The sequence below is a fragment of the Pelodiscus sinensis genome, chromosome 22 (assembly GCF_049634645.1).
Source record: "Pelodiscus sinensis isolate JC-2024 chromosome 22, ASM4963464v1, whole genome shotgun sequence".
In the NCBI taxonomy this organism is placed as follows: Eukaryota; Metazoa; Chordata; order Testudines; family Trionychidae; genus Pelodiscus; species Pelodiscus sinensis.
This window is the reverse complement of record NC_134732.1, coordinates 25149231-25171570: the sequence shown is the minus strand read 5'-3', so window position 1 is coordinate 25171570 and position 22340 is coordinate 25149231. Positions and strand designations below refer to the sequence as shown.

Below are 22340 nucleotides of genomic sequence, written 5' to 3'. Positions count from 1 at the left end.
ACCTAACATCGTATTTTTCATTTATTATCTCCTGTTGAAATAAGTTTTCCTTACACTCCAGCCCAACCTGGCATAGCATTTTCCAAAGTATCTGAAGCAAAGGCCTCTGAAGAGAAAAGGTTATCGCCGCTGGCTGCCCAGAGAAGCTGCAGCAACACGTTATTATTTTAAATACGTTTTATACGCTTGCTCCATTTTCCCTATTTCATGGTGCCCTTGACCTATAACTCATGACCTAAAAATGTAATTACTTTTAAGGCTCCGCGCAGGTCTCCCTATGAAAGGCATATTGAGAGGCTTGTTCAGTCGTGTCAACAGAGAAGCCTTGTAATTGTAAACCAAGCAACGAGCTCCTGTACCATTCAGCGCAGCAGAGCAGGCTGTTGCTTTGTAATACTGTGAGAGAGACAGCTGTGAATTACCGGGTGTACTCCAGGGTAGACCCCAGCACACTGTTAACTCTCAGCTTGCACCTTGGGTGTCCCCGCTCAAAGGACAGGCTGTTCGGGCACAAGCTCAGAAATGACATTTGAGGTGATAACACAGTTACCTTTTTCTGCGGATGTAGCCATCTGCTTGCCTATAAACAGGAGAATTCTGGAGCTGCAGAATCCATGACTTGCTTTTAAAGCTGCCTAATCAGGGTTGGCTCTAAATTGGGGTAGTGTAAAGATGCACACAACCTCCAAGACTGGACACCCTCCTTTGGAAGTCTCCGTCTGGATGGCAAACAAGGTCTTGATACAATGCTATCAATGGACATTGTCTTCTGAGACAGGAAACGTAGATAGAAGAGTGGTGATTCTTAAAAAACCACAGGGGCTGCATCTTTCTATAAATCTTATAATCCACTCTCTGCAGAGCTGTGCTCGTGTACTTGTAAAATGTGTTCCTTGATGCTTTTTTTTTCCTATCATGCTTTTTTTTTTTTTTTTTAAAGCAAGCAAGAAGGGCAACCTACAGGTTATGTATACAGTTTGATCATTTGCTTTTGGCCTCAAACACGCCTGCTCTTTTGAAAAGCCCAAAAGGACAATATACTTTGATCCTGCATAAGATTTATAAAGTGTGTCAAACGGCTGTTATGAAATCACTTACAGAGTCCGCTGTTGTGGCTTTTTATCCCCTCTGCCTCGCAGGTATATCTGGAGACAAGGTAGAGATAGACCCTGTTACTAATCAGAAGGCCAGCACTAAGTTCTGGATTAAGCAGAAACCCATTTCGATCGATTCTGAACTCCTCTGTGCCTGTGACCTTGCAGAAGAAAAAAGCCCAAGTGAGTAGTGCTTTTTATTTATGTTCTCTGCTCTCTCCCTCTCGCTCGTGGTATGTGCAGGGCGCCAGGAGAATGTATTGCCACCAGGTCTTGTGCGTTACTCATTATATGCAATCTCTTTATATCGGACTGGGTTGTATTATAGGAGAGGGTGTTCGGGGTAGATACCTTTTTAACAAGTAGCCTTTCCGCGCTACTTACTGTCCACTGAAGAGCTGACCCCGGTTAAGTATCTCTTGTGCTATCATCGGTATTCAGCAACAGCGTTCCATCAGGAAATTGCTATTTCCTGTGATCCAAGGTTTAACCCCTTGGCTGTGATACATTTTCCAACATTATTGCACTAGCTCTTGAACTTTTAGTGTAGCAGCCCTGTGGGTAGCAGCTTGAATGAATTTAAAGAACCCATGTGCTTAGAGGTAGATTTAAATCTCAGATGTGTGCCGCGTATCAGCACGTCCGGGAATAGCGGCAGGCTTGGGGACAGGACACGGAGATCACACCCTGATTCAGAGAATTCAGCTTCCACAAACCAGTAGCCTTGCTGGAGAGCCAGGGCAGGGAGTGATTTCTTCAGGAACCAGAAGGCCTGCCCTGGGGCACCGGCCTTTCAGCAGACTGGAGGTGTGGGGCGCAGATTGGGAGTTTAAGGCCTGGATGTTTCGGTTGGTTCCCTGGGCTGAATTCTGCCCGGGAGTGTTTGTGCTGCCGATGATGAAAACAGGACAACAGGTGGAAATAGCCAGTTGTCGGAAGTGACCCCGCAGTAGAATGCTCTGTGTGTTGTAGATGTCACTACCCGTGTGCCTGAGTGGTGGGAGCAGGAGAGTGTCAAGAGCACGTGTCCCGCGTGTGGCCGTGAGGCAGAAATCAGCGTGCGCTCACGAGAGCAGGAGTTTGTCACATTACTCAGGAAGGGTGAAAGCGTGGGTGCCACTGAATTTATTCACGATTGTGCGAGGCTTGCAGGCTGGGAGTCGACGGCCTTGCCTGGTGTTGGACGTTTCGGTGGGGAAGGGCTGCCGGCCAGTCCCTCCTGCAGCCCCACGGCGAGACTTTCAGCTGCTTTCCAGCCAGTTAACCGGTTACCCGTTCACGTCCTACTGTACATTTGCACCCACAGTGCGGTTGCAAAATGGTGCGCACATTACAACCAGGCTGTGTCTGAAACCCCAGTCCTAAGTCTAGGCTGCTGTCGCAGAAGTCTCAGCCTTCGGCGCACGCTAGCCCAGCAGGCACCCTGTGTCCAGACACTCGCTTTGCAGCCGAACGATCTCCATTTGGTCTGCAATTGAAATGCGGGGAGGGAGGGTCTGTTTGGCCTGCCAGCGCTGCCGAGGGAGCACGTGCTGCTGCTGGAGGGGGCACTTGTGTCCAGGTACAGCACACTGAGGCTCCCTCCAGAGTGGCCTGGCATGGCTTCCAAAGGCTGCGAATGTGCAATGACAAAGGCAGCCTTTGCGGGAGCACGGGTTTTGTTTTTCTCTCTCGTCACAGTCCCCACAATTTCCAGAGTGCAGTGCATTCTGTATACTTTGAAAGGGCGAAGATCATCCTTTTCTTCTTCCTGAAATCTGCGCCTACCAGGTTCAGTCAAGGTGCCCCCGACGGCATTATTCTAGGGCCAAACGGGAGACGCGGCGTGACATCCCAGGATGATACAGTCTGGGATACTATTAGTGGCAGATCAGTATCGACTGAATTTGAAAAGACACAAAGTTATGTGAGCGGGGTAAGGGAATGGAACTCCTAAGTTTTGTCTGTGATGTTTATCAGCATTGTGATATATGTTTGTGGCAGAGTTTACATCAAAAATTATTCTTGGGGCCTCCTTGAATGAATTACTGCAACGAAAGGGAGGCTGGGAAAAGATAAGGGTTTTCAGTTCTGCAATATATTTTGTTTCCATGTTTTTATCTCTTGTAACATAAGCGTGCTCCATCTAGTCCTTCAGAAGCACTGTGCGACTCAGAACTGAGATTGTACACCCCGTGCGCAGACAGGCTGGACTGTTTGTTACAGTGACGGCTTTCTGTGGACGTTAGCAGTTGGGTTGTAACAAAGTTGTTCGCTGCTCTGCAGGACCTACCTGTCCTATCTCCAGACAGAAAGAGGTGGTTTTGAAACGCTTCCACCTAGAGCCCCTTTCGGTGTTTCTGCAGAGTTCTATTGTCAAAGCAGTTTGGCCATTGTGATCAGTGTGACTAAAGATATATGCCAAAATTGCTCAAAAGTATGACTGACACAGCTAAGCATTTGACTAGTTACTGTGTCTTGCGGACTATAGAGACTCTAAGCTTGCAGAAATGCACCTCTGAAAAGATGTTTAAATAGCAGTGGGGTATAAAATTGGTGGTGGGAGTCAGTGTTCTCTCTATGCTCTCCCGTGGCATGTGCGAATGTGCACCACCAGTAGAAACAAAACACCTAGCTGTGGACACTCTTCTAATCAGCTGGGTGGCATTTGAATTAGAGATGTTAAATTGTGATTACCGAGCTAATCCTAGTTGGTAGAATACGATTAGTCGATAGGACCACTATGCAGTGTTGCCACCAGACTCTTGGAGCCCCACTGGGACCTCTGTGGACAGGGGCTGCTTTGCAACCGTCTGCCCTATCTCTTCCCCTCCCCTCTGATAGAGGCAGCGGGGGGGGGGAGGAGAAGCAACTAGTTGAGTTACTTCACGACTTGTCGCTTACATCCCTAAGTTGAACCTCTCCTGGGAGGCTGCAGAAACGTGCAGCTTATGGGAACACAGGGGGGTGTCAGTAGAGTTCCCTTTAAACACACACATCTCCCTGGAAGGCTAGTTCATAGCATGAAGATGTAAAGCCACATCCTTGTGCAAGACAAAGTACTGTACATGGAACTTTGCAACTTGAGAGGTCCAGCTTTTGAATAGCTTCTGGTGAATGCTGAGAGTTGGGAACAACAAGGAGTCCTGTGGCACCTTAGAGACTGACAATGATATAGAATCATGAGCGCTTGTCATTCTGTGTATTTGGGCTAGTTTCTCAGGTGCCACGGGACCACTCATTGTTCTTAAAGTTACAGACTAACAGCAGCTACCTCTCTGAAATGATTTGAGAGTTGGGGTAAGGAGTTGTAACTTCTCTTGTCACAGGGCTGCATCTAACTAAAATCAATGTGCAAAAGCATCTAATTGTTTTGAAATAAGATATTGAAGCTATGTGTAGTTAGTGTTGAGGATATAATTGGAACCGTCTGAGGATTTTTGTGTGCCCTTGTCCAAGGCCCAGGGTTAGTGCCTGGGTGCTCTCTTTCGAAAAAGCGGCTCGCTTTTTCAAAAGTACTGGCTGTAGTCTAGATGCTTTCTTTCGAAAGAGGCTTGTAATCTAGACGTACCCTTATTTCTGAATGAAGTTAAGCTCCTTGAATGCAAACATGGAGACGAGGTAATGGCTTTCCTGGTTAAACCCAGTGCCATTAGAATTTGCAAACACGGTGTATAAAGTGCTTGTGCAAATCAGGTTCAGTCTGATTCTCACAAAAGATTATGCAGGTTGTGAATCTTGAAAGGAAGCGTCCTATCATTAAGAAATAAGATTTAAACCTTAATAAAGTAGCTGTCATTTTTATAGCTGAAAAGAGCTCTGTATCTCAATTAAGTGTACATAATATAAAGTCTTAAGGAAGCAACATAATAGGTTTAATGCAATTATATCCCCTTGCAATAGTGTAATTTAAAGGAAATGTGATTATGTTATTGGCTTACATTATATGAACACAGGTAAAACTGCAGTGCCCCAGTCCACTGTCTATTTTTAAAAAGTGCACCATAGGCAAAGTGTGGGCTGTGATCAATGCATACAGTTACTGTCCCTCTTACAGTTTAGGGTTACCAAGTTACCACAACATCTGCACAAAGAGAACATCGATCAAGTACTGAAGTTTTGAGGGGATTAGTAGTTTCAAGATAGGCCTCTTGGTAGAATTAAGGATAGATTAATCCAGTGAAACTAAATTAATCTTTCTTCCATTCCCAAGTACTTGCCAAGATCTGCAGAAATCTGTTTTATTTGCTAGTTAAATGCAAGCCACTGAATAATGATTCTTTATCATCTTATTCTTTATTAAGCTAAAAGGATCGCTGTTGTTCAGTCAAGTAGCCTTAATTCTAAGGTAGGTTAAACAAAGGCAATTGGTTCTGTAGGTCACAAACATATTGGTAATTTCAAGTTGTAATTTAATTGCCTGCATTGCATTCTGTGCTTTAAGATTTCCTTTACATTCCTATTCCATTGTTGCACTGGGGCTTAACAGAATGTTAACCCGGTAATAGACATGAGGCCTCCCCATTCTGTGTCTTGCTATCGAGCGGTTCTGCATGACTAGTTAAAGAAGATGGCAAGAAGATTAATGAAAGCAGCCTGATACAGAAGGGGGTAGGTACCTTTGCAAGACTTCTAGCGAGGAGATATTAGAGCTGAACCAGAGCTTGGCTTTTTCTTTATCCTGTGACCTTTGAACCTGCCTTGCTGTGGATAGCTGCCAACAGAGCCGACATTTTGATTGATGTTGCTACACGAGTCAGTCTTTCCCATTGAATTCCACATCTGCACGAAAATAGCTTTTCCTGCAGAATTCATAGTGGCTAGAAGTGATAGCTAGAGTGATGGCTGAAATGCTTTTATATAGTTTTCATTTAACGCTAAATGCATTTGATGTTTTAATTCAGTGTCCCGTTCCTCCAGATTATATACATTGCATCATATTCAATTGATCATTTAATTGTTGGATTATGAAAGAACAGTATTAGAAAACCTTACTACGAAGCTTACAGAATAGAATGGTTTGTTTAAACATGTAGTGAGACACAGATGTGTTAGAACCCAGAGTTCTAAGCCGTTGCTAACTTCTGTTAAAATGGAATATAATGGTTGAAGGATTTCCTTTAGCCAGAGCATTTTTGCCATCAACAGCCTGTGCTCCAATCTGCACCCAGCATCTTTTGGCCAGGTTTATTGTACTCGCTGGCATATTCGTCCCAGATCTCTTCCGTGGTGCGAGAGGCGTTAGGGGAGCTGTTTTGTGAATGCTCTTGCTGCGAATGCAGTATTGCTCATGTGCTGGTTACTAGAGTTATGGTCCTTTCCAGGGATAACCCAGCATACACAATACGTGATCCGAGGCAATAGCGTCTTGATCGGATGCACTAGACTAGCGGTAGGATCAGCTGAGAAGTTTGGGGAGAAAAATGTCTCGAAGCCTGTAACTGTAAGAAATAACGCTTGGAGTTGTTTCTGGGCCCAAACGTTTACACCCATAAAACAGCTAGGCAGAGAGGTGTCTGTGTGCAATGAGTGCGAATAAGTGTGTGTGCGATTGTGTATTTGTAATTGTAATTGTGCCTGCAAGACACTGGGGCTCAAATCATTCTAGGTGAGGTTGGGACTTGGCTGCCCATCAGGGCTCTCCTAACATACAGAACAACTGCGCCCCATATGGAGCATGCTGTCAGTCCGAGGCTGCTGCGGCTTGCACGGTACCACTGGCAGTGCCGGGAGGGCACTCTAGGTAGGTTTGGCATCAGCCGTGTAAGGAAAGTGGTTGGCTGCGAGGCAAACACTGTGGTGTTGTCCGTGCCTGGTCCACACTTTGCTGCAGCAAATAACGGAGGCTGGGTTTGTGGTGAGCAGCTGTGCGGTGTGATCTAGTTACGCAGTTACAAGTTTGGTGCGGTGGATTGTTAATTTCAGGGTAACTCTTTTTTAATAAGTTCAGGCCTGTGATGTATTAGCATGTGGTAAGATAAAGTCCTGCCTGAGCACAAGCTAGAGCTTAGCTTTAACTCATTAACTACAGCCGTTATTGAACAGCCTTCTCAGAAAAGTACTCTTGAGCCCAATCAGGAGCATGCATTGCCTCATCCTTTTAACAAATCTGTTTCGTAGCCCTATTAAAAGGGGTCTTCATCTATCCTGTCAAAGCTAGTCTGTTGGGGTTTTTTAGTTTAATTACACTATCCAATTAAAACTCCTTGCTGCATTTTGATTCGCTTCTCCTTGGGCTTGAGTGGATATGACATTTACAAGGCTCCCCTTTCAAGCAGACAATAGCATGATTGATGAGGTGCAGACGCAGTGAAAGAGGCGATTGCCATGCGGAAGCACTGCTTAGTGCATTTTGATTTATTTATCATCTCTTTCCAAAACAAGGTTGCTGGGGAAGAGGTTTTGGGCAACCCTGGATTCCACCTCCGCTTTCATAGTTCCTGCAAAAAGATTTCTGCCTTTGATAGAATTTCTGAAAGGATAAAAACGGAAGAAATCCCAGATGTGTAAATAGCTAAGACAATGGAACTCCAGAATGGTCACATGTAGCACGTGCTGAATAGTAGCTCTGCTTTCTGGAGCCTGAACAAGGGGCTGCCGCGGTAATAATGTTTCGTTCGATAGACTGGCCTGGGATGGAAAGGGCGGGAGGTGTGGTCCCCAAAAGAACCGAATAAAGCCACGTAGAACAGCTGTCAATGGGCATCGTAACGCGGTCCGATCTGTCGTTCTCACGCTCGGACTCCTTGTACTTCACAGCAGGGCAGTCAGAGGAGGAGTTGGCCCACGGAAGTGAATGGTGGAAGTTTTGCCATTGACTCCAGTGGAGTGAGATTTCTGTTGTTGTCCTTCCTTCTGAAATACAGCTCTCATGCACCTTTCGGGGGGCGATGGCCCGTTAAACTCCAGAGCTGTCCAGATGATTTTTGTTACAATGCTGCAGTACTGGCATGCAGGAGCTCCGAGCTCTCGCGGACATAGACATAACAGAAACACTCATCTTGCTCCATAGATCTTAGATTACACATGAAGATGGTGGGGGAAGAGAGGTCATGTCCTTACTCCACTTGAAGTGTTTTAAATTCTCCCTCTCACACACACCTGATTCTCTCTCTCTGTGTTTTAACTCCAGGCATGTTTGCTAGTTTATATTTAACTCTTTGTGGTTCCTTCTAAATTTGTTTAGCGCAAAAGAGAGAGCAGGGTTTGGTCCATTTAAATTATTAACTTCTGAAATAGTGAAAAACTTTGATAATGTCAAATAAGACCATAAATATTTTGGCTATTTTTTTCCAATAACAACTTTTAATGGTTGATTCCTGCCTTCTGTCCCTATTATGACAAAGCCACTCGTCGAGGTATTATGAAATTGAATCATACGTTGTCATATTCTTAGGATCATTTCTCTTTCCTCCACCTCATGAATATTCTTGTTGTTCTTCACCTAAATGCAGTCAGATAAGATTTGAAAAAGAGTAACATTGGCAGTTGTTGGTAACGTCTGAACCCTGGGGGGAACCATCTTTACTCCGGGTAGAAAAAATGTTCCTCAGAAAAGGGCATAATGGAAAAGCCAGAGATGCTTGGCTGGAGTAAAATTTAGTAATTTAAACTATCTACATTAAGGACAAGCAAGGTACCTTTAAAAGAATTGACTCTAATCCAAATGTTCGTAGGGGCCATGCTACCTGAATTCTACAAAGTACAGAAGAGCTCATTTGTCTTCAGATATTCTTTGTGTAGAAATACAAAAATGTTGAAATTTGTATTGATCACTGAAAATAACCAAGGGTGACATGAAGAGGGTTTAAAACTGTGTATCACATAGTTAAGTACAGCTTGGACCTCTCTAGTCCAGCACCCTCAGGACCTGACTGGGGCCAAACCAGAGAATTTGCTGAACCACAGGAGCATCACCAACACGGCCGCAGCTCACTAGGCTCATTGAGGGGTAAATTGGAGCTAAATAGCAGCACAGAGCACTGAGAGCCAGGACTGGGGGCTGTCAACAAACTTTATGGGCCTGCGGGAAACTTGGCCACACCTCTGCTGAGCAGACATCTGGCTAACTGAAATCATGCCGGACCATGGGTGTTGCCAGACTAGAGAGGTTCAACCTGTACTTGTGAGGGATGGATTGATTTCCATTTCCAAAATTCATAGATTCCGTCTGGCCAGAATAGTAACAAAACAAAGTGGCAGTTGCTTATTTTAGTGAACTAATATTTCACGTAGTAAACAGTATAATGTGGACATGGATGCACCTAAGCGTAATGCAGTAATTGACTTTAAGAACTGCCTTTGGGGCCATTGTGCTCTGAGTCACCTATCAGAAGTAGCTAAACCCGTGGCATTGCTTCTAGTGAATAAGGAAAAGTTATTTACTTATTCCCACAATATAAGAACTAGGGGTCTTATAACAAACAAAAGGAAATTTTTCTTCACTCAGCACACAGTCCACCTGGGGAACTCCTTGCCACAGGATGTGGTGAAGGCTAGGACTTTCACAGGGTTCAAAAAAGAGCTAGATAGATTCATGGAGGTTAGGTCCATTGATGGCTATTAGCCACGATGGGCAGGAATGGTGTCCCTAGCCTCTGTTTGTCTGGAAATGGGTGACAGGAGAGGGATCACGTGTGGATTACCTGTTGTGTTCCCTCACTCTGGGGCACCTGGCATTGGCCACTGAGGGCAGACAGGATACTGGGCTAGATGGACCGTTGGTCTGACCCAGTATGGCCGTTCTTATGTTCTTATTGCTGATTATACAAATACTTTTCTACAAACCAGCCATTAAGCGTTTATACTAATATTTGGAGAGAAAATTAGGGTCCCATTTTATTCACTAGAGAGAGCCCCACACTACAAGGGTTTATTTTAGGGGCCTGAGCCTGTGGTATTTCTCTTTCTGAAATTAGTGATGTCTCAATTGGCGCATGCTTTGTGAAGCAGGAAATTCGGCTGCAGCCCTACCTGATGGAGCGTGAACACAATGTGCAGCACCTGCAAATGCTCCAGCCGGCTGCTCTAGGGGAGCAGGGCCGCATGGAATAAGCTGCAGGTTGGTTCAGTTGGTCTCACCAGCAGATGGTTCTGGTTTGTGTTCTTTCGATGCGGCCCATCAGATTTTGTGCTGGGCTTTCTTCCTCCTTTTTATGGAGATGCTCAGTTCTTGTGCGGTGTTTTCAGGAGTCCTTCACGCCGCACCATAAACTTTTTGTTCTCAGGGTAACCAATTACTTGTGTCCACCTTAGCTCAGTGCAGCTAGTATCAAAACAAGGTGATGTTGGGCGCGGAAGCAAGATCTCTCCTCTAGGAAGACTTGAGGCCAGTCCTCTCTGCGGTGATCAATTGAACTCTGCCTCCTGTCCCACAGCACAATAACAGTGTTGTTGACATGTGTTGCTCTGTAATTGTCATTGAAAAGGCTGACTCTTTAAAATCCCAAAATAAGTGCTTGAAATAAAGTTCTATGTTCTGCTTCTGTCAGCTGTATAAATACTGCAGCTGAGAAGAAGGAATAAATCACAGGGTTACACAAGAGGTGATGGTGCTGGGAAGGTTTTCCCGTGACTCTGGCCTGTTTTCTGTATTTCAGGCAAGTCTGTGTTCTCGCTTATTTAGAGAGGAGACTTGCCCGGCAGAGCTCAGTTTTTAGCACGGTTACTTTTTGGTTTTTTGGAAAATAAAATGAAGATGACCGTGCTTTATTGAAATCACTGCTCTGAATTGGGACTGGGGAGGAAGGTTCAGGTGCAGGCTGCCCTGGTGGGAGAGGACAACGCCAGCCCTCTCATACTGCAGCAGCTTGGGACCAGGTGAGAAGCGCCTCTCCATGGCTGCTGCAGCTCCAGCTGGCACAGCCAGGTGAGGAGTACATGTCCCTGGCTGGGGCAGGTTCAGCTTCGTCTGCCCCCTGAGCTCCCTAGCCAGAGTGAGGAATGCAGCAAACTGGGCACTTTCCCCTCGCTCCCTGAGAAAGGGGAATAGCCAGCAATGCTCCCTTATTAATTGGAGAAGGAGGTTCAGGGCCCCCCAGGCCTTTTAAAAGGGCCCCTGGGGGATGGGAGGCCCAGTGCCGGGGCCCCAGCCAACCCCCCTTTCTCCTGCCTCGTGATTCTGTCTCTTTTCTGTTTGGTTTTTTGAGAAGCAGTCCCATTCCAGGCACATCCCATTGTCCTGGCACAACCAAACCCCGAACTTGCTTTAAGTTATGCTACAAGGAAGCTGCTCCCAAATGTGGTAGTCCTGGCTCTTCCTGTTTAGGAGGAGTTCTTGAACAGGCAGAGAACCTCTATTGTACTTTACGCCTCTACAGTACAAAGCTGAAGTAGCAATTTAGTGCTGCTGCTTCTCATTGAAGAGATGGACGCATATGCGAGAGAGGAGAGATGCCGTGTGTTCATTTTGTGCTGCTGGGTCCATTGCGCATATTCACGTGTATTTTGAAAGGAAAACAGGAGGAAAAGACCATAAGCCGGTGAAAGGAGCACAGGTAACTTGAGCTGGAGACAGGGTAAAGCTCGTCTCCACTACGCGAGAAAGTCGACTGGAGATACACAACTCCAGCTATGTGACTAGAATAGCCGGTTTCAACGTACCTTGCATCGAATTTTTGCAGCGTCCCCACTGTAGGAGGTCAAAGGGAAAAACTCTCCTGTCAACTTCCCTTACTCCTTGCAACCCCATGGAAAACCAGGGTTGACGGGGCCATCATCAGCGGTTGATTTAGCGGGTCTTTACTAGACCCGCTAAATCGAACCCTGGAAGATCAATCTCCGGAGTGTCGATCTCAGGGCAGGTGTAGACCTGGGCTTCGTCACCCACACTCTTCCTATGTATCTTCATGCAGCCTGGGATGCAACTAGAGGGAGGCCTGGAGTTGCATTTACTTGATCCATCCTCAACCTCCTGACTTCCCTCAGGCGGGCTGCTGCTTTCTGCCCAGCAGAACCACCTGCACTGACTCTTCCCTAGTGCACTGTGTTCAGGCCCTCCCCTGACCATGGGAGCTTTGGTTTGTGCCCGGGGACTGTGTGATGAGCTAGGGAAGAGTCAGTGCAGGTTTGGCTACATTACAGCTCCCTGCTGTTCTTAGTAATATTTATGCTGCCAGGGTGCCTGTAGGTCCCAACCAAAATAGGAGCCCCGCTGAGCAGGACACATACACACACAACCCAAGACCGTCTCTGCCCTGAAAAGCCCCAGTGTCAGACCACATTCTCTGGTTCCCAGTGCATCACCCAGTCCCTGGCATGCAGCTTCGCCAGCTGCAGCACGGGCCTGAGTACTCATCTGTGGTGTGTATTTGAGAGCTCTTCAGAGGTGCTTCGAACATCCCAGAATGGTCCGGCTCCAGGGTCACAGCCTGTGGCCTGGGAGAAGGGACCATTGGCAGGAGCGAGGCAAACCTAAAAGGAGACGTTCCAGGTGGGATTAGCAAAGAGGCAGTCTGGGTAGGGCCAGTTTCCCTTTGTGCATTCCCTGCACCTGGGAAGAACAGCAGCCAGTAGTTACCAGCAGCGAATAGAGATTGTGGATCCTTGGCCCGTAGTTTCTGCCATATAGTAAAACTCCAGCGTGTAACAGCACTGGGTACCGACCAAGCCATGAACATCGATCCTTTACAAAGTTACTTCGTGTCTCCAGGAATAGTGCGTGTGGCGTTGAGCTCCTAGAAAGTTGAAAGATGCTGAATTCCCTCCTTCACCATAACCAGCCATGAATGCATTAACATACTGATTAGCCTGTAGCTGAGACTTCTGGCATTTTTAATCCCACCAAAGCTTCGTTTGTCAAATGATTTAAAGTTTTTTTTAATTATTAGCCAATTTTTCAATAGAGAATTTATATTCATGATTAGTGCATCATAATGGGGCTTAATGAACATGCCATGATAAAATACTGAGGTCTCAAATGTGTTAGCCATCGTTTCTGAGCATATATCAGTTGATTTTTGAAGATCTGAAGAATTAGATAATGTAAATAAGATTGCAAATAAGGCTGCCTCCGGGAAAGAGGTGAATTTACAGTAATGTGGCTGTTGCTTTATGGATTAGTAACTTTGACCTGAATAAATTAAATGAAAACTGATGAAAAAGCTTACATGCAGAATGTACTGAGTGCTCATTTTGAAACCGTTCATGTTCACATGGGAAAGGACATTTTGCCCTCCTGTGAGTCCTGCCATGGTTCTTTGTTAAAATTAGGACATCTGTCCTGTTCACATTCATGTAAAGGTCACCGGCTTCCTTGCCATTCAACTAGACTAGCCACAGAGTGTGCCACCGGCAACCAGAATGTTGCCAATTTAATCACTAAAATGATTTTCCTTCCCTGAACAGGGGCTAGGCTTGTCAGTTAAATGGCACATAAATAAGAAGCCCGACTAAATTTTGATTTCAGCTATCCTAGAATAAAGAGCGCGGTTTGTAACTGGTAAGAGCTGCCTAGCCACATCACTGCTACAGAATTTTTTTGTCTTGAAAATTGCAATACTGTTTTATGCTGTCTTAAGCAGCTGGGTTTTTATTTTTACAGTGATAATTCTGGGGTTAATTGGCCTTTTATCTTAAATATAACACTTATCTTCTGCATGCGATGATTATCCAGTGGATAGTTTCATAAAGGAGTTCTAATGGGGTAGTTTAACTGAAATATCGTCTAGGGCTGAATGGGACCTAACTAGCCATTTGATAGATTTTTGCATTTCCTACAGTGGGGAAATGAACTTTATTGAGAGGAGTTCAGCAGCTCCTGTAAACCACCACTTGCCTTAAATTGAAATGACATGAGAAGCCTGTCAGCCTTTCATTGCTTCCTTCTGTCGTGCGGATGGTAGGCTCAGATCACCATCTGTGTTTGTCTTCTGCCACGCACACGAGCGCCACTGAAACTTTGGCGGAGTCTTGTGAACACTGTTTCTTTTTCATCTTTTCAGGTCATGCAATATTTAAACTTACATATCTAAGCAATCACGACTACAAACACCTCTACTTTGAATCCGATGCTGCTACCATCAATGAAATTGTCCTGAAGGTGGGTATTAAAATGCAATATAATCCAGCGGGCTAGATGTTTTATCGTTTGTTAGACCTGAAAACTGAAACTAGTCAGAAGGTTCTCAGTGTGGATAATGCGAAGCTGAGAGGCTTTTATTTGGTTACCACTGAATTTTCTGGACGTTGTATATTGGATCCATTTTTCAGACAACCCGACAGCAGGCTCAGTGTGTCTAGAATGCATTTTCCTATAAACACTGGTGTCGCTAATAGTCTGGAAGATGTCAGTTCTCTGTGGAATTGGAACCCACCAGATTTGTGCTGTCAGGTAGTTTACCTTTAGATTTGTGGCGTATGTTTAAACAGTTAAGATGTACATTAACCCTTAAGAAACTGGCCCACCCCAGATGCACGTGCCCTGTTTTCAATCCTGAGGTTCCTCTGTCCTCGATGGAGTTTTACGAACTAGGGTGCGCTCTGGGCCTGCTAAACGTTAACTGTTTGCGTCCCACAGCCGCCTCACATCCATTAGCCAATATGTCGGCTGGTAGCAGCGTGACCTGGCTTCATGTTTCCCCACTAGTGCTGTGCTGCACAGGCTGGCCAGGGTTAAATCCGCTCAGGGGCAGTCTTGTGCCCAAAGGCTACTTTAAAAAAATACCTACCAGGCCCTTGCAATGTTCCCTTCCTCAGAGGCAGCTCGTCCTGTGTGGCCACGGTCTGCTCAGGGCAAGCCTGGCGGGGGCGGTAACGGTGTGTAAGAGACCTCCGGGGGCCCAGCAGCAGAGAGATTCCTGGTCAGACTCCTGTCCCTCTCGCAGTGCTGGGAGCTGTGGGGATGGGAATAGAGGGAACTAGGACAAGAGCTTTGTCCCTCATGCGCGGGGGGACTCGGCTCTGCCCCAGCCCAGCACAAACCAGACGTAGCAGGACTGAGTGGTGGTGGTAGGGCAGAGTGGGCAATAATGTCTGAAGGAGGGCCCCTTCATCAGTTTTGGAAGTGGTCACAAGGGCAGGGCCTTGGACAAAAGGGGCGGGGCCTTTAAATAGCAGGAGCTGAAAGGGCTCATGCCTCCCCAGCGGCTGCCCGGCAACACGTTAAGGGGTGGGGGCGGAGCTGCTGCGGGCCAAGTGAAAGAGCTAGGCAAGCCGAATTCGGCCCTCTTGTCCAGCCCTGTGTTAGGGCCACTGCATTCCCATGAAAAGTGCCTCCGGATGGCTGGGTGACCAGTGGCCTAGCCCATGCATGCAGGCTTTAGGGCTGTCAGCAAGCTCGCCCTTCAAGCACGTCAGCAGATGGTCACTCGGGTGCAGCAGATGTGCAGAGGTCTGTCTGAGAATCGACAAGGGCCTTGTGAATGTTGAACTCAGCTTTCCCGCCCTGCAGTCAGGTTGCTAAATTCTCTCCGTTTACAGGGGGTGTAACTGAGCCCACGCAGCAAATGATTCATCCAATAGAGGGCAATCGCAAATTACACCTGCAAATAACTCACCGAGCAATAGGCACCAACTTCCCAGCAGGCGTGGCTTAGTTTAATACAGAGCGGGACGGTTGCTTGGGAGCAGCACTCTTTAAACTGCCTGCTGTATATGCCTGCCAGATAGGAGAGAGGGCCCTAGTATTACTGAAAGCAGAAAACTTATTTAATAGTTACTTCAGCTAGCTTCCTGGAGTTTCTCAGGAACTTCCTCTAAGTAGCACTGGGGAATATTTAAACAAATTCCGCTGCACTTAGGGCTTTTCTTACTAGCCAGAGGTAGTATTATTCAAAGATTTCATGAAGACTCTCGTAGGATTATGTCTGTCTTTGACATTAAAATAATGTTCATAGTCACAGATTGATTCCAAGTTTCTGACTTCAACACAGGATGAAGCCAGAGGGTTGTAATTCTGTCAAGACAAACGTCTCTCCTTGTTCACCTAACAAATGCTTTCCCAATTGCATGTCTCCATACAAAGAAAACACATTTTTCCACCCCAATATTTTGTTTTAAGTATATTTTATCATAACTGTTTGCTTTTAGAATGACTTGCTACATGAGCAGGTTGATTTACTTTCCAAAACAAACCGCCGTTTGAAGATTATACTGTTGGCAGATTAAACTTAATTTTCTGCAGTCAATTATTTTTATAGCAATTTAAAATTGTTATAACTTTTATATGCCACTCCCTATAGTTAATGCTATTTTCTGTGTAAAGGCTTTGGAAGGGCTAAATAACTGACATGTATGTGATGGAGCATTTTAGTTAATACCCTAAATTGTTGGTTCAACTATTTTTGCAGTACATTTGTAAACTTTTGCTTTTGAATTTTTATCACTGCGTGTCTTCAGTTGAACAGTTCCACTAGAGAACTCTTGATATATCCAGGAGTATTCAAATACTTTTTGGATGGCTAAAAGGACAGGCTTGATATGGTTAAAATGAATATAAAGGATGCATATCGTATTGAACGCAGGAATAGGTAACCTTTCTGTACCCGGGTTGTAACTTTTTTATAGAGTATTTTCCTGTTCCATGGATTTCCAGGTTAAGCCTGCCTTTCTTTCTTATTCTGTGTTAGAAGATGCAGAGAAATCAGACTTTTCAAATTAGTTTCTTCACGTGATCAAGTGACAAAGACTGAGGCTTTATTGACCATGAAAACTCACTATATTTTTATGCCTTAAGCTGTAATATGCAATGAAAGTGAAACACTCTACAGTGCATAAAATTGTGCAAGTTTTAAGCCACAGCGTATTAACCAGCTAATGGCAGACCAAAGGGCATTTTTATCTTTTGATTCTTGCATTAACCTTCCATTAAAATTATCTATGTGATTATCAGAAAGCACTGGAGATAATAAATTTAGTGAATAGTGGGCTTGTTAAATATCATTTTAAAATGCTTTCATCAAGTAATAGATACTAGAATACATGGAAAGTATAAGATTAGCTGAGTATGCAAACATCATAAAGAGAGAATGTTTTGTATTAAAGCTGATAAAACCTTTTATTGAAGCCTATTAATGTCTGAGACCAGCTCTGTGGGTCTTTTGTGACTTACTGCCTTCATCTGGCAATTTGGCTAACAAGTGGCAGCACAATAGGGTCAAGTGCTGTGAAACTGCGCATGTTCATTTTATCTCGTGTAGTTGTCACTTCCAGGGATGATGGACACTACAGCCAGTAGCATGACACGGCCATTCCTGAAAAGTGACAGGAACAGAGGGTCAGCAAACGTGACATGCGTATTCTTCTGTCTATAGGGTGTGATGGGCTGCGGTCATAAAAGGCCCCTGGGGTTTGTTCCCCAATGTGCTGATCATGCCACTAACACCCACGTTCCTGCTCTCTGGGACTGCTCACCATCTGTTCTGCTGGGCCAGATCCTCTGGTCTCCCCCCGACAAGGCACAGAGTTGGTGTAACCTCCCCCGATGAGCAAGGCAGACATTGAACCACTTTAGCTCTGTGAGGAATGAAATTCTAGGGCATAGCACCCAGAAAACCAACCCTCAAAACCCCATATAAATCTCTCTGAGTAAGAGTTTGACACAAGGAAAGCTCATGAGGATGTTCAAGTACAGACAGGAGGATTTAAGTGGCTGCAAGTGAAAACAGACAGATCAAAGTAAGTTACTAAGTTAAAATGAAAAGAAAACACATAGCTAGTTCTGATTCACTAAAAAAACTTATTGCAAGCAGATCCTTACTGTAAAGAGCTGTTCTTGTTCTAGGCATAATCTTCAATCAAAGACAACCTCTTTTATCTTGACCTGGGTCCCCAGCCCTCTTTGGAATGTGTCACACCCACCAAAGACAAAGGGCTGATAACTTCTCCTTACTTAAATAGTTTTTTCCCCAGGGCGGGAATCTCTTGTTCTTCATTCCCTTTCCATGGAACAATACCTGGGCCAAGCGAGCATCCCAGTACCAGGTGGTATGGTCTCATGTCTTGCTCGTCCAGTCACCTTTGGACTCACAGGACAAGCAAGGCTGCTTACAAGTTAAGTCAGGGGTGTCCAAACTTTTTTCAAAGAGGGCCAGATTTGATGAAGTGAACATGCGTGAGGGCCGACCATTTTGCCTGACATTCTTTGAACCATTAAAATTAAATGCAAATTAACTATTTTATGCAAAGTTTATTGCAAACGGCATACTTTTCATTTCGTCACATGGATGACAAATCTAAACAGGTGTTAAATCACTCTGCCTTTCATATCTGAAGGCCAGATGAAAAAAAAAATCCAGGAAGCTGAAATATATGTCAGGAACATTACATATTATTGGTAATAAAGGTTGTCTGTCAACTTTTAAGTTCAAAAAATATGAACAGGAACATAACACCAAGTATACATGTTGTGTCCAAATATATTTATAACTGATTTAGACCAACTGACATTAACTGAGATTTGACAATGTATTCATCTCAATACATATGGATTCGTTGGGGGCCATAAAAGATAGATATTGCCAAATTACCCGGGGGGCCGTATTAAACCGGAACACGGGCCCGCAATTGGCCCGCGGGCCGGACTTTGGACATGCCTGAGTTAAGTTGATCACCAAGTCTTTAAGGCTGAGCAAGGGGGTGGCAGAGTGCACCATCAATGGCTCTCATTAGCACATTTAAAAAACATATTTCTAACTTTACATACAAGAATGATACATGCGCCAAACTAGGATGTACAGACGCCGCTGATTGGAACATTAAAATCAATAGGTTACATGAGGTATTTTGTTTAAAGCATCTTTGAGTTCTGCATATTTGTGTTCATAAGCCAAACTCGGTAAAGCTGGAAGCAGCAATAGGACCCGGCCATTCTTGTAAGGTGAGAAGAACGGAGGGTTAGCAAAGGCACAATGAGAAGAGCAGTCTCCTGTCTATGGGGTTCGAATGTTCTTTTCATTGGCGTCGTTCTGGGAATGCTTTTAGGAGGGAGTCATTGAGCAGGGAGGTGAAGCCTTGCGTCTTTTCAGGCTGTTCCTCCAGAATGGGACTGAAATTAGACTGTGTGTGTTTTCCAGGTTAACTATATTCTAGAATCGCGAGCCAGCACAGCCAGAGCAGATTATTTTGCTCAGAAACAAAGAAAGCTGAGCAGGAGAACAAGCTTTAGCTTCCAGAAGGAGAAGAAATCAGGACAGCAGTAATGTCTAGCCTAGAGCAAAAACCTGTCTGCTCAATGCAAAGGAGGAGAAGCTCCCAACAGCCTGAGACAGGTGGGAGCCAAAGGACAGAGTTCTTGCTGCCAACAGCCAGAAGCAGCCACGGAAGAGAATCAGGAATACACAGTTTCTCCCAATGACCCCACTTTGGTGACGGGAAGTCTCCCTAATGACAAAACAAAGAGCCATATCAACCGGAAGGAGGGCTGTGACACTTCTAATTCCTGTGATTTAGAAGTGAGGAGCATGTAGGCTGGCATCATGGAAGAACTGTATTCGGTGCAATCACAAGGAAAGTTGTGGTTACAAATGATTTCACAGCCTAGTCGAGAGAAAGTCTAAACGTCAGTTATATCCACCCATGCGCACACAGGTACTGCTTGTGACATGATCAAACTGAAATGTATCCGTTTTTACTATGAATAAAGGTGTAGGGGTTCTCTCTTGCACAGTTCTTTTGAGGGGTAGAGTTAAGCTACAGCCTGTTCTGACGTTGTTTGCATCCAGGGAGAGCGGCACAGTCCCGTCCTAGTGTGGGCGCTGGAAGAAATGTTTATTCAGCCAGCTCTGGCTTTTTTCAAGCACATTTAGCAGCTGCATTTTTCTACTTTGAAGACGTTTCGTTGGAAGTTATTCACCTCCGGGAAGCTTTGCATTTTGAAACCCCCGGGAGCTGTTCTGGAGTGGAAGGCCGGGAGTCTTTCTTCTTGGAGCTGGGGGCTCCAGTAATTACGAGTGGCTGAATCAGCAGAGAACTTCCTGCTCCTTGGGCTGGGTTTCTGCTTCGTCTCTGAGGCTTTTCACCTGAGGATTGAGAAATAACTTTACATTTTCTTTTGTCGAAGCACTAAGTGTTTTATAAATAAAAATGAAGACTTGATTTGTACTGGGATTTGTAACTGTTCCACACTTGCCCATCTCAACAGAGTTGGGTGCCATAGATCAGAGGGGAGCGAGAATTGTAGCTGCCCTTCTGTTTTCATTTTGGTTCCCCAGAAATGTCTTTTTATGAATTTCTGTATGTTGTTAAAAGATAAGAGCCCTGTGAACCTGTTTCCCTCAGTTTTGTATCAAGTGGGTGCATATGGCTATGCTAAGAATGCTTGGCAGGATTCTGCATGTAAGAATGAAGAAAAACCTCCTACAAAAATCTGCATCACAAACTGATTTCTGCTGGGGAGACCAAATATTTTCTCCGTGTTGTACTGCCTTGCGGTGAGATTGACTTACAGCTGAACCTGTTAGAACTCCTCTTTCTTTTTGTATCCAAATCTTTTCTCTCTGAGCCTTAATGTATAGTTTAGGAATAAACACTAAGGCGGATAATTCTATATTTTGTCATTCGTATGTTGCATTAAAGGTCTCAAATTTCTAAACTTTGAGCTTGTTCCATCAGATGAAATGGGAATGAAACCCCTCCTGGAAGAGCTGTAGAAATGCATTTCCGTGCGTTGCTAGTTGGCAGAAAAGGCCCTTACCTGCTATGTGACATTCGTCATCCATTACTGCTACTCCAAAAGTCAAAGTCAGGGAGACAAATCTTTTATAGTCTGGTATTTATGTTTAGCTATTTACAGGCACAAATGCAGCAAAAAGCAGTGGAGAAAGAAATTGCAAATCATGCAATGGAAATGGCTAATTCAGTCAACTTTGTGAACTATTGAATGTTAAAATTAAGGGAACGTGCTCTTTGTCAGTCAGTTTTAATTCTTATCACTGAGGTGTAGAGTCATGTGCTATAGTAAGCAAAACCATACCACTCGCCCCTCGAACATTGGTTTTGACCGTCGCTGTTCTGCAAGGACCCGTGAATCAAACCTGTGGCTGTCTAGCTGGATACAAGTACTGTAAAGCGGCATGTGTAGCTGTTGGCTTTTATTAACACCTTGAGATTGTGAATTAACTTCAACGTACTTAAAATGGCCAAATTTTGAGCCGCCTTCTGTGGGTTCACTATCACCTGTGCATGCAATGAGGACAGCCTACAAGTGTGAACGCCACGTGTGTGTTTACAGGGGTGTTTGTGCGTGTGTAACTTCCCCACAGAAATGCTCGAGTCAGAGGGTTGCTCACCGAAGTGACTCTCAGTGGCACAAACAGGGTGAGGTCCCATAGAAAATATGGCCCTAAAATTAAGTTCCTGCTTGCCACGCCCAAACAGAGACCATCCGGTCTGCCGTCCTGCCTAAGCTGGGCCAGAGCACTTCCCCAGAAAGGCAACATGGTTCCCCGGTTAGCAGGACACTATTGTCTGGATTTATTTTTAGTGGAGACCCTGCACCAACTGTTCTCGTTACGCCGTGGAGCCATGTCAGGGAAACCCTTGGTTTGTGTCTCACTTGGGACATGCTGAGAAGCTGCATTCTCTAGTGCAGCCGGTGACTGTGGCAAGCCGGTAGTGCATGGTTTTGTGGCCCAAAGTGCAGCCTGATTGTTGTTTAAGCCCCAGCGACCCTCAGGCCCAAACAGACAGAGAGGGGGCGGCTTGGGGGGTTAAGCCCTGACAGAGGTGGGCCATAGCCCTTCGCCATGCCAAGGAGAGCAACGAATGGCAGCACCTGGCTCAGGTGGATGGGCTCCTCAGCTGCCATCGACGCTGCATAATGTTCTGCTGAGTGAGGTAATTGCACTCTGCTGGGGGGGGGGGGTGGCCGGGCAGGGAGGGGGTGAAGTCACAGCTCCCAGCAGCAGGACATCGGTAGAAGTGGGCTGTGCCCTCGGAAGCTCACGATCCCATCTGTGTTTCGTGTTCGTCTCTTAAGGTGCTGCAGGACCGTTCGTCATTCACGTTTCTTCAGCCCTTAACACGGTCACCATTTCCTTCCTGCCGCCGCTGAGACACCTCCTGTGGAGGGCCTCGTGGGGAGAGGCCCTGAGGTTCTGCCCCGGAAATTCTTGTCCCTGGTGCAGTCTGTCCGCCCAGGACAGCCGGGTTCCCCTACAGCAAGGAGAATTACCCTGGATACCCCATTTTCTGAGCTAACCTGACCCCTCTGTCCCTCACCACAGACACGCCGCACCTCCCCCTCCATTTACACGCACCCAAACCCTGCTGAGCCAGTGACTCCTGCGAGCTAGGAAAGAAGAGGGAGACACGGCCAGGGACGTTGGGTGT

General features: G+C 45.5%; 1 protein-coding gene across 12 annotated transcripts in view; it reads left to right on the top strand.

The window, feature by feature from the left end:
* MAPKAP1 (MAPK associated protein 1) overlaps positions 1–20556 on the top strand; it is a 171207-nt gene extending 150651 nt beyond the window's left edge. For all 12 annotated transcript variants that reach the window (XM_075905711.1, XM_075905714.1, XM_075905710.1 and 9 more), the window contains 3 exons: positions 1140–1277; positions 14015–14112; positions 19085–20556. In XM_075905711.1, the coding sequence (XP_075761826.1) occupies positions 1140–1277; positions 14015–14112; positions 19085–19210 (362 nt within the window). In that variant the 3' untranslated portion in view covers positions 19211–20556. The remainder of the gene's footprint in view (positions 1–1139; positions 1278–14014; positions 14113–19084) is intronic.
* The last annotated feature ends 1784 nt before the right edge of the window (positions 20557–22340 follow it).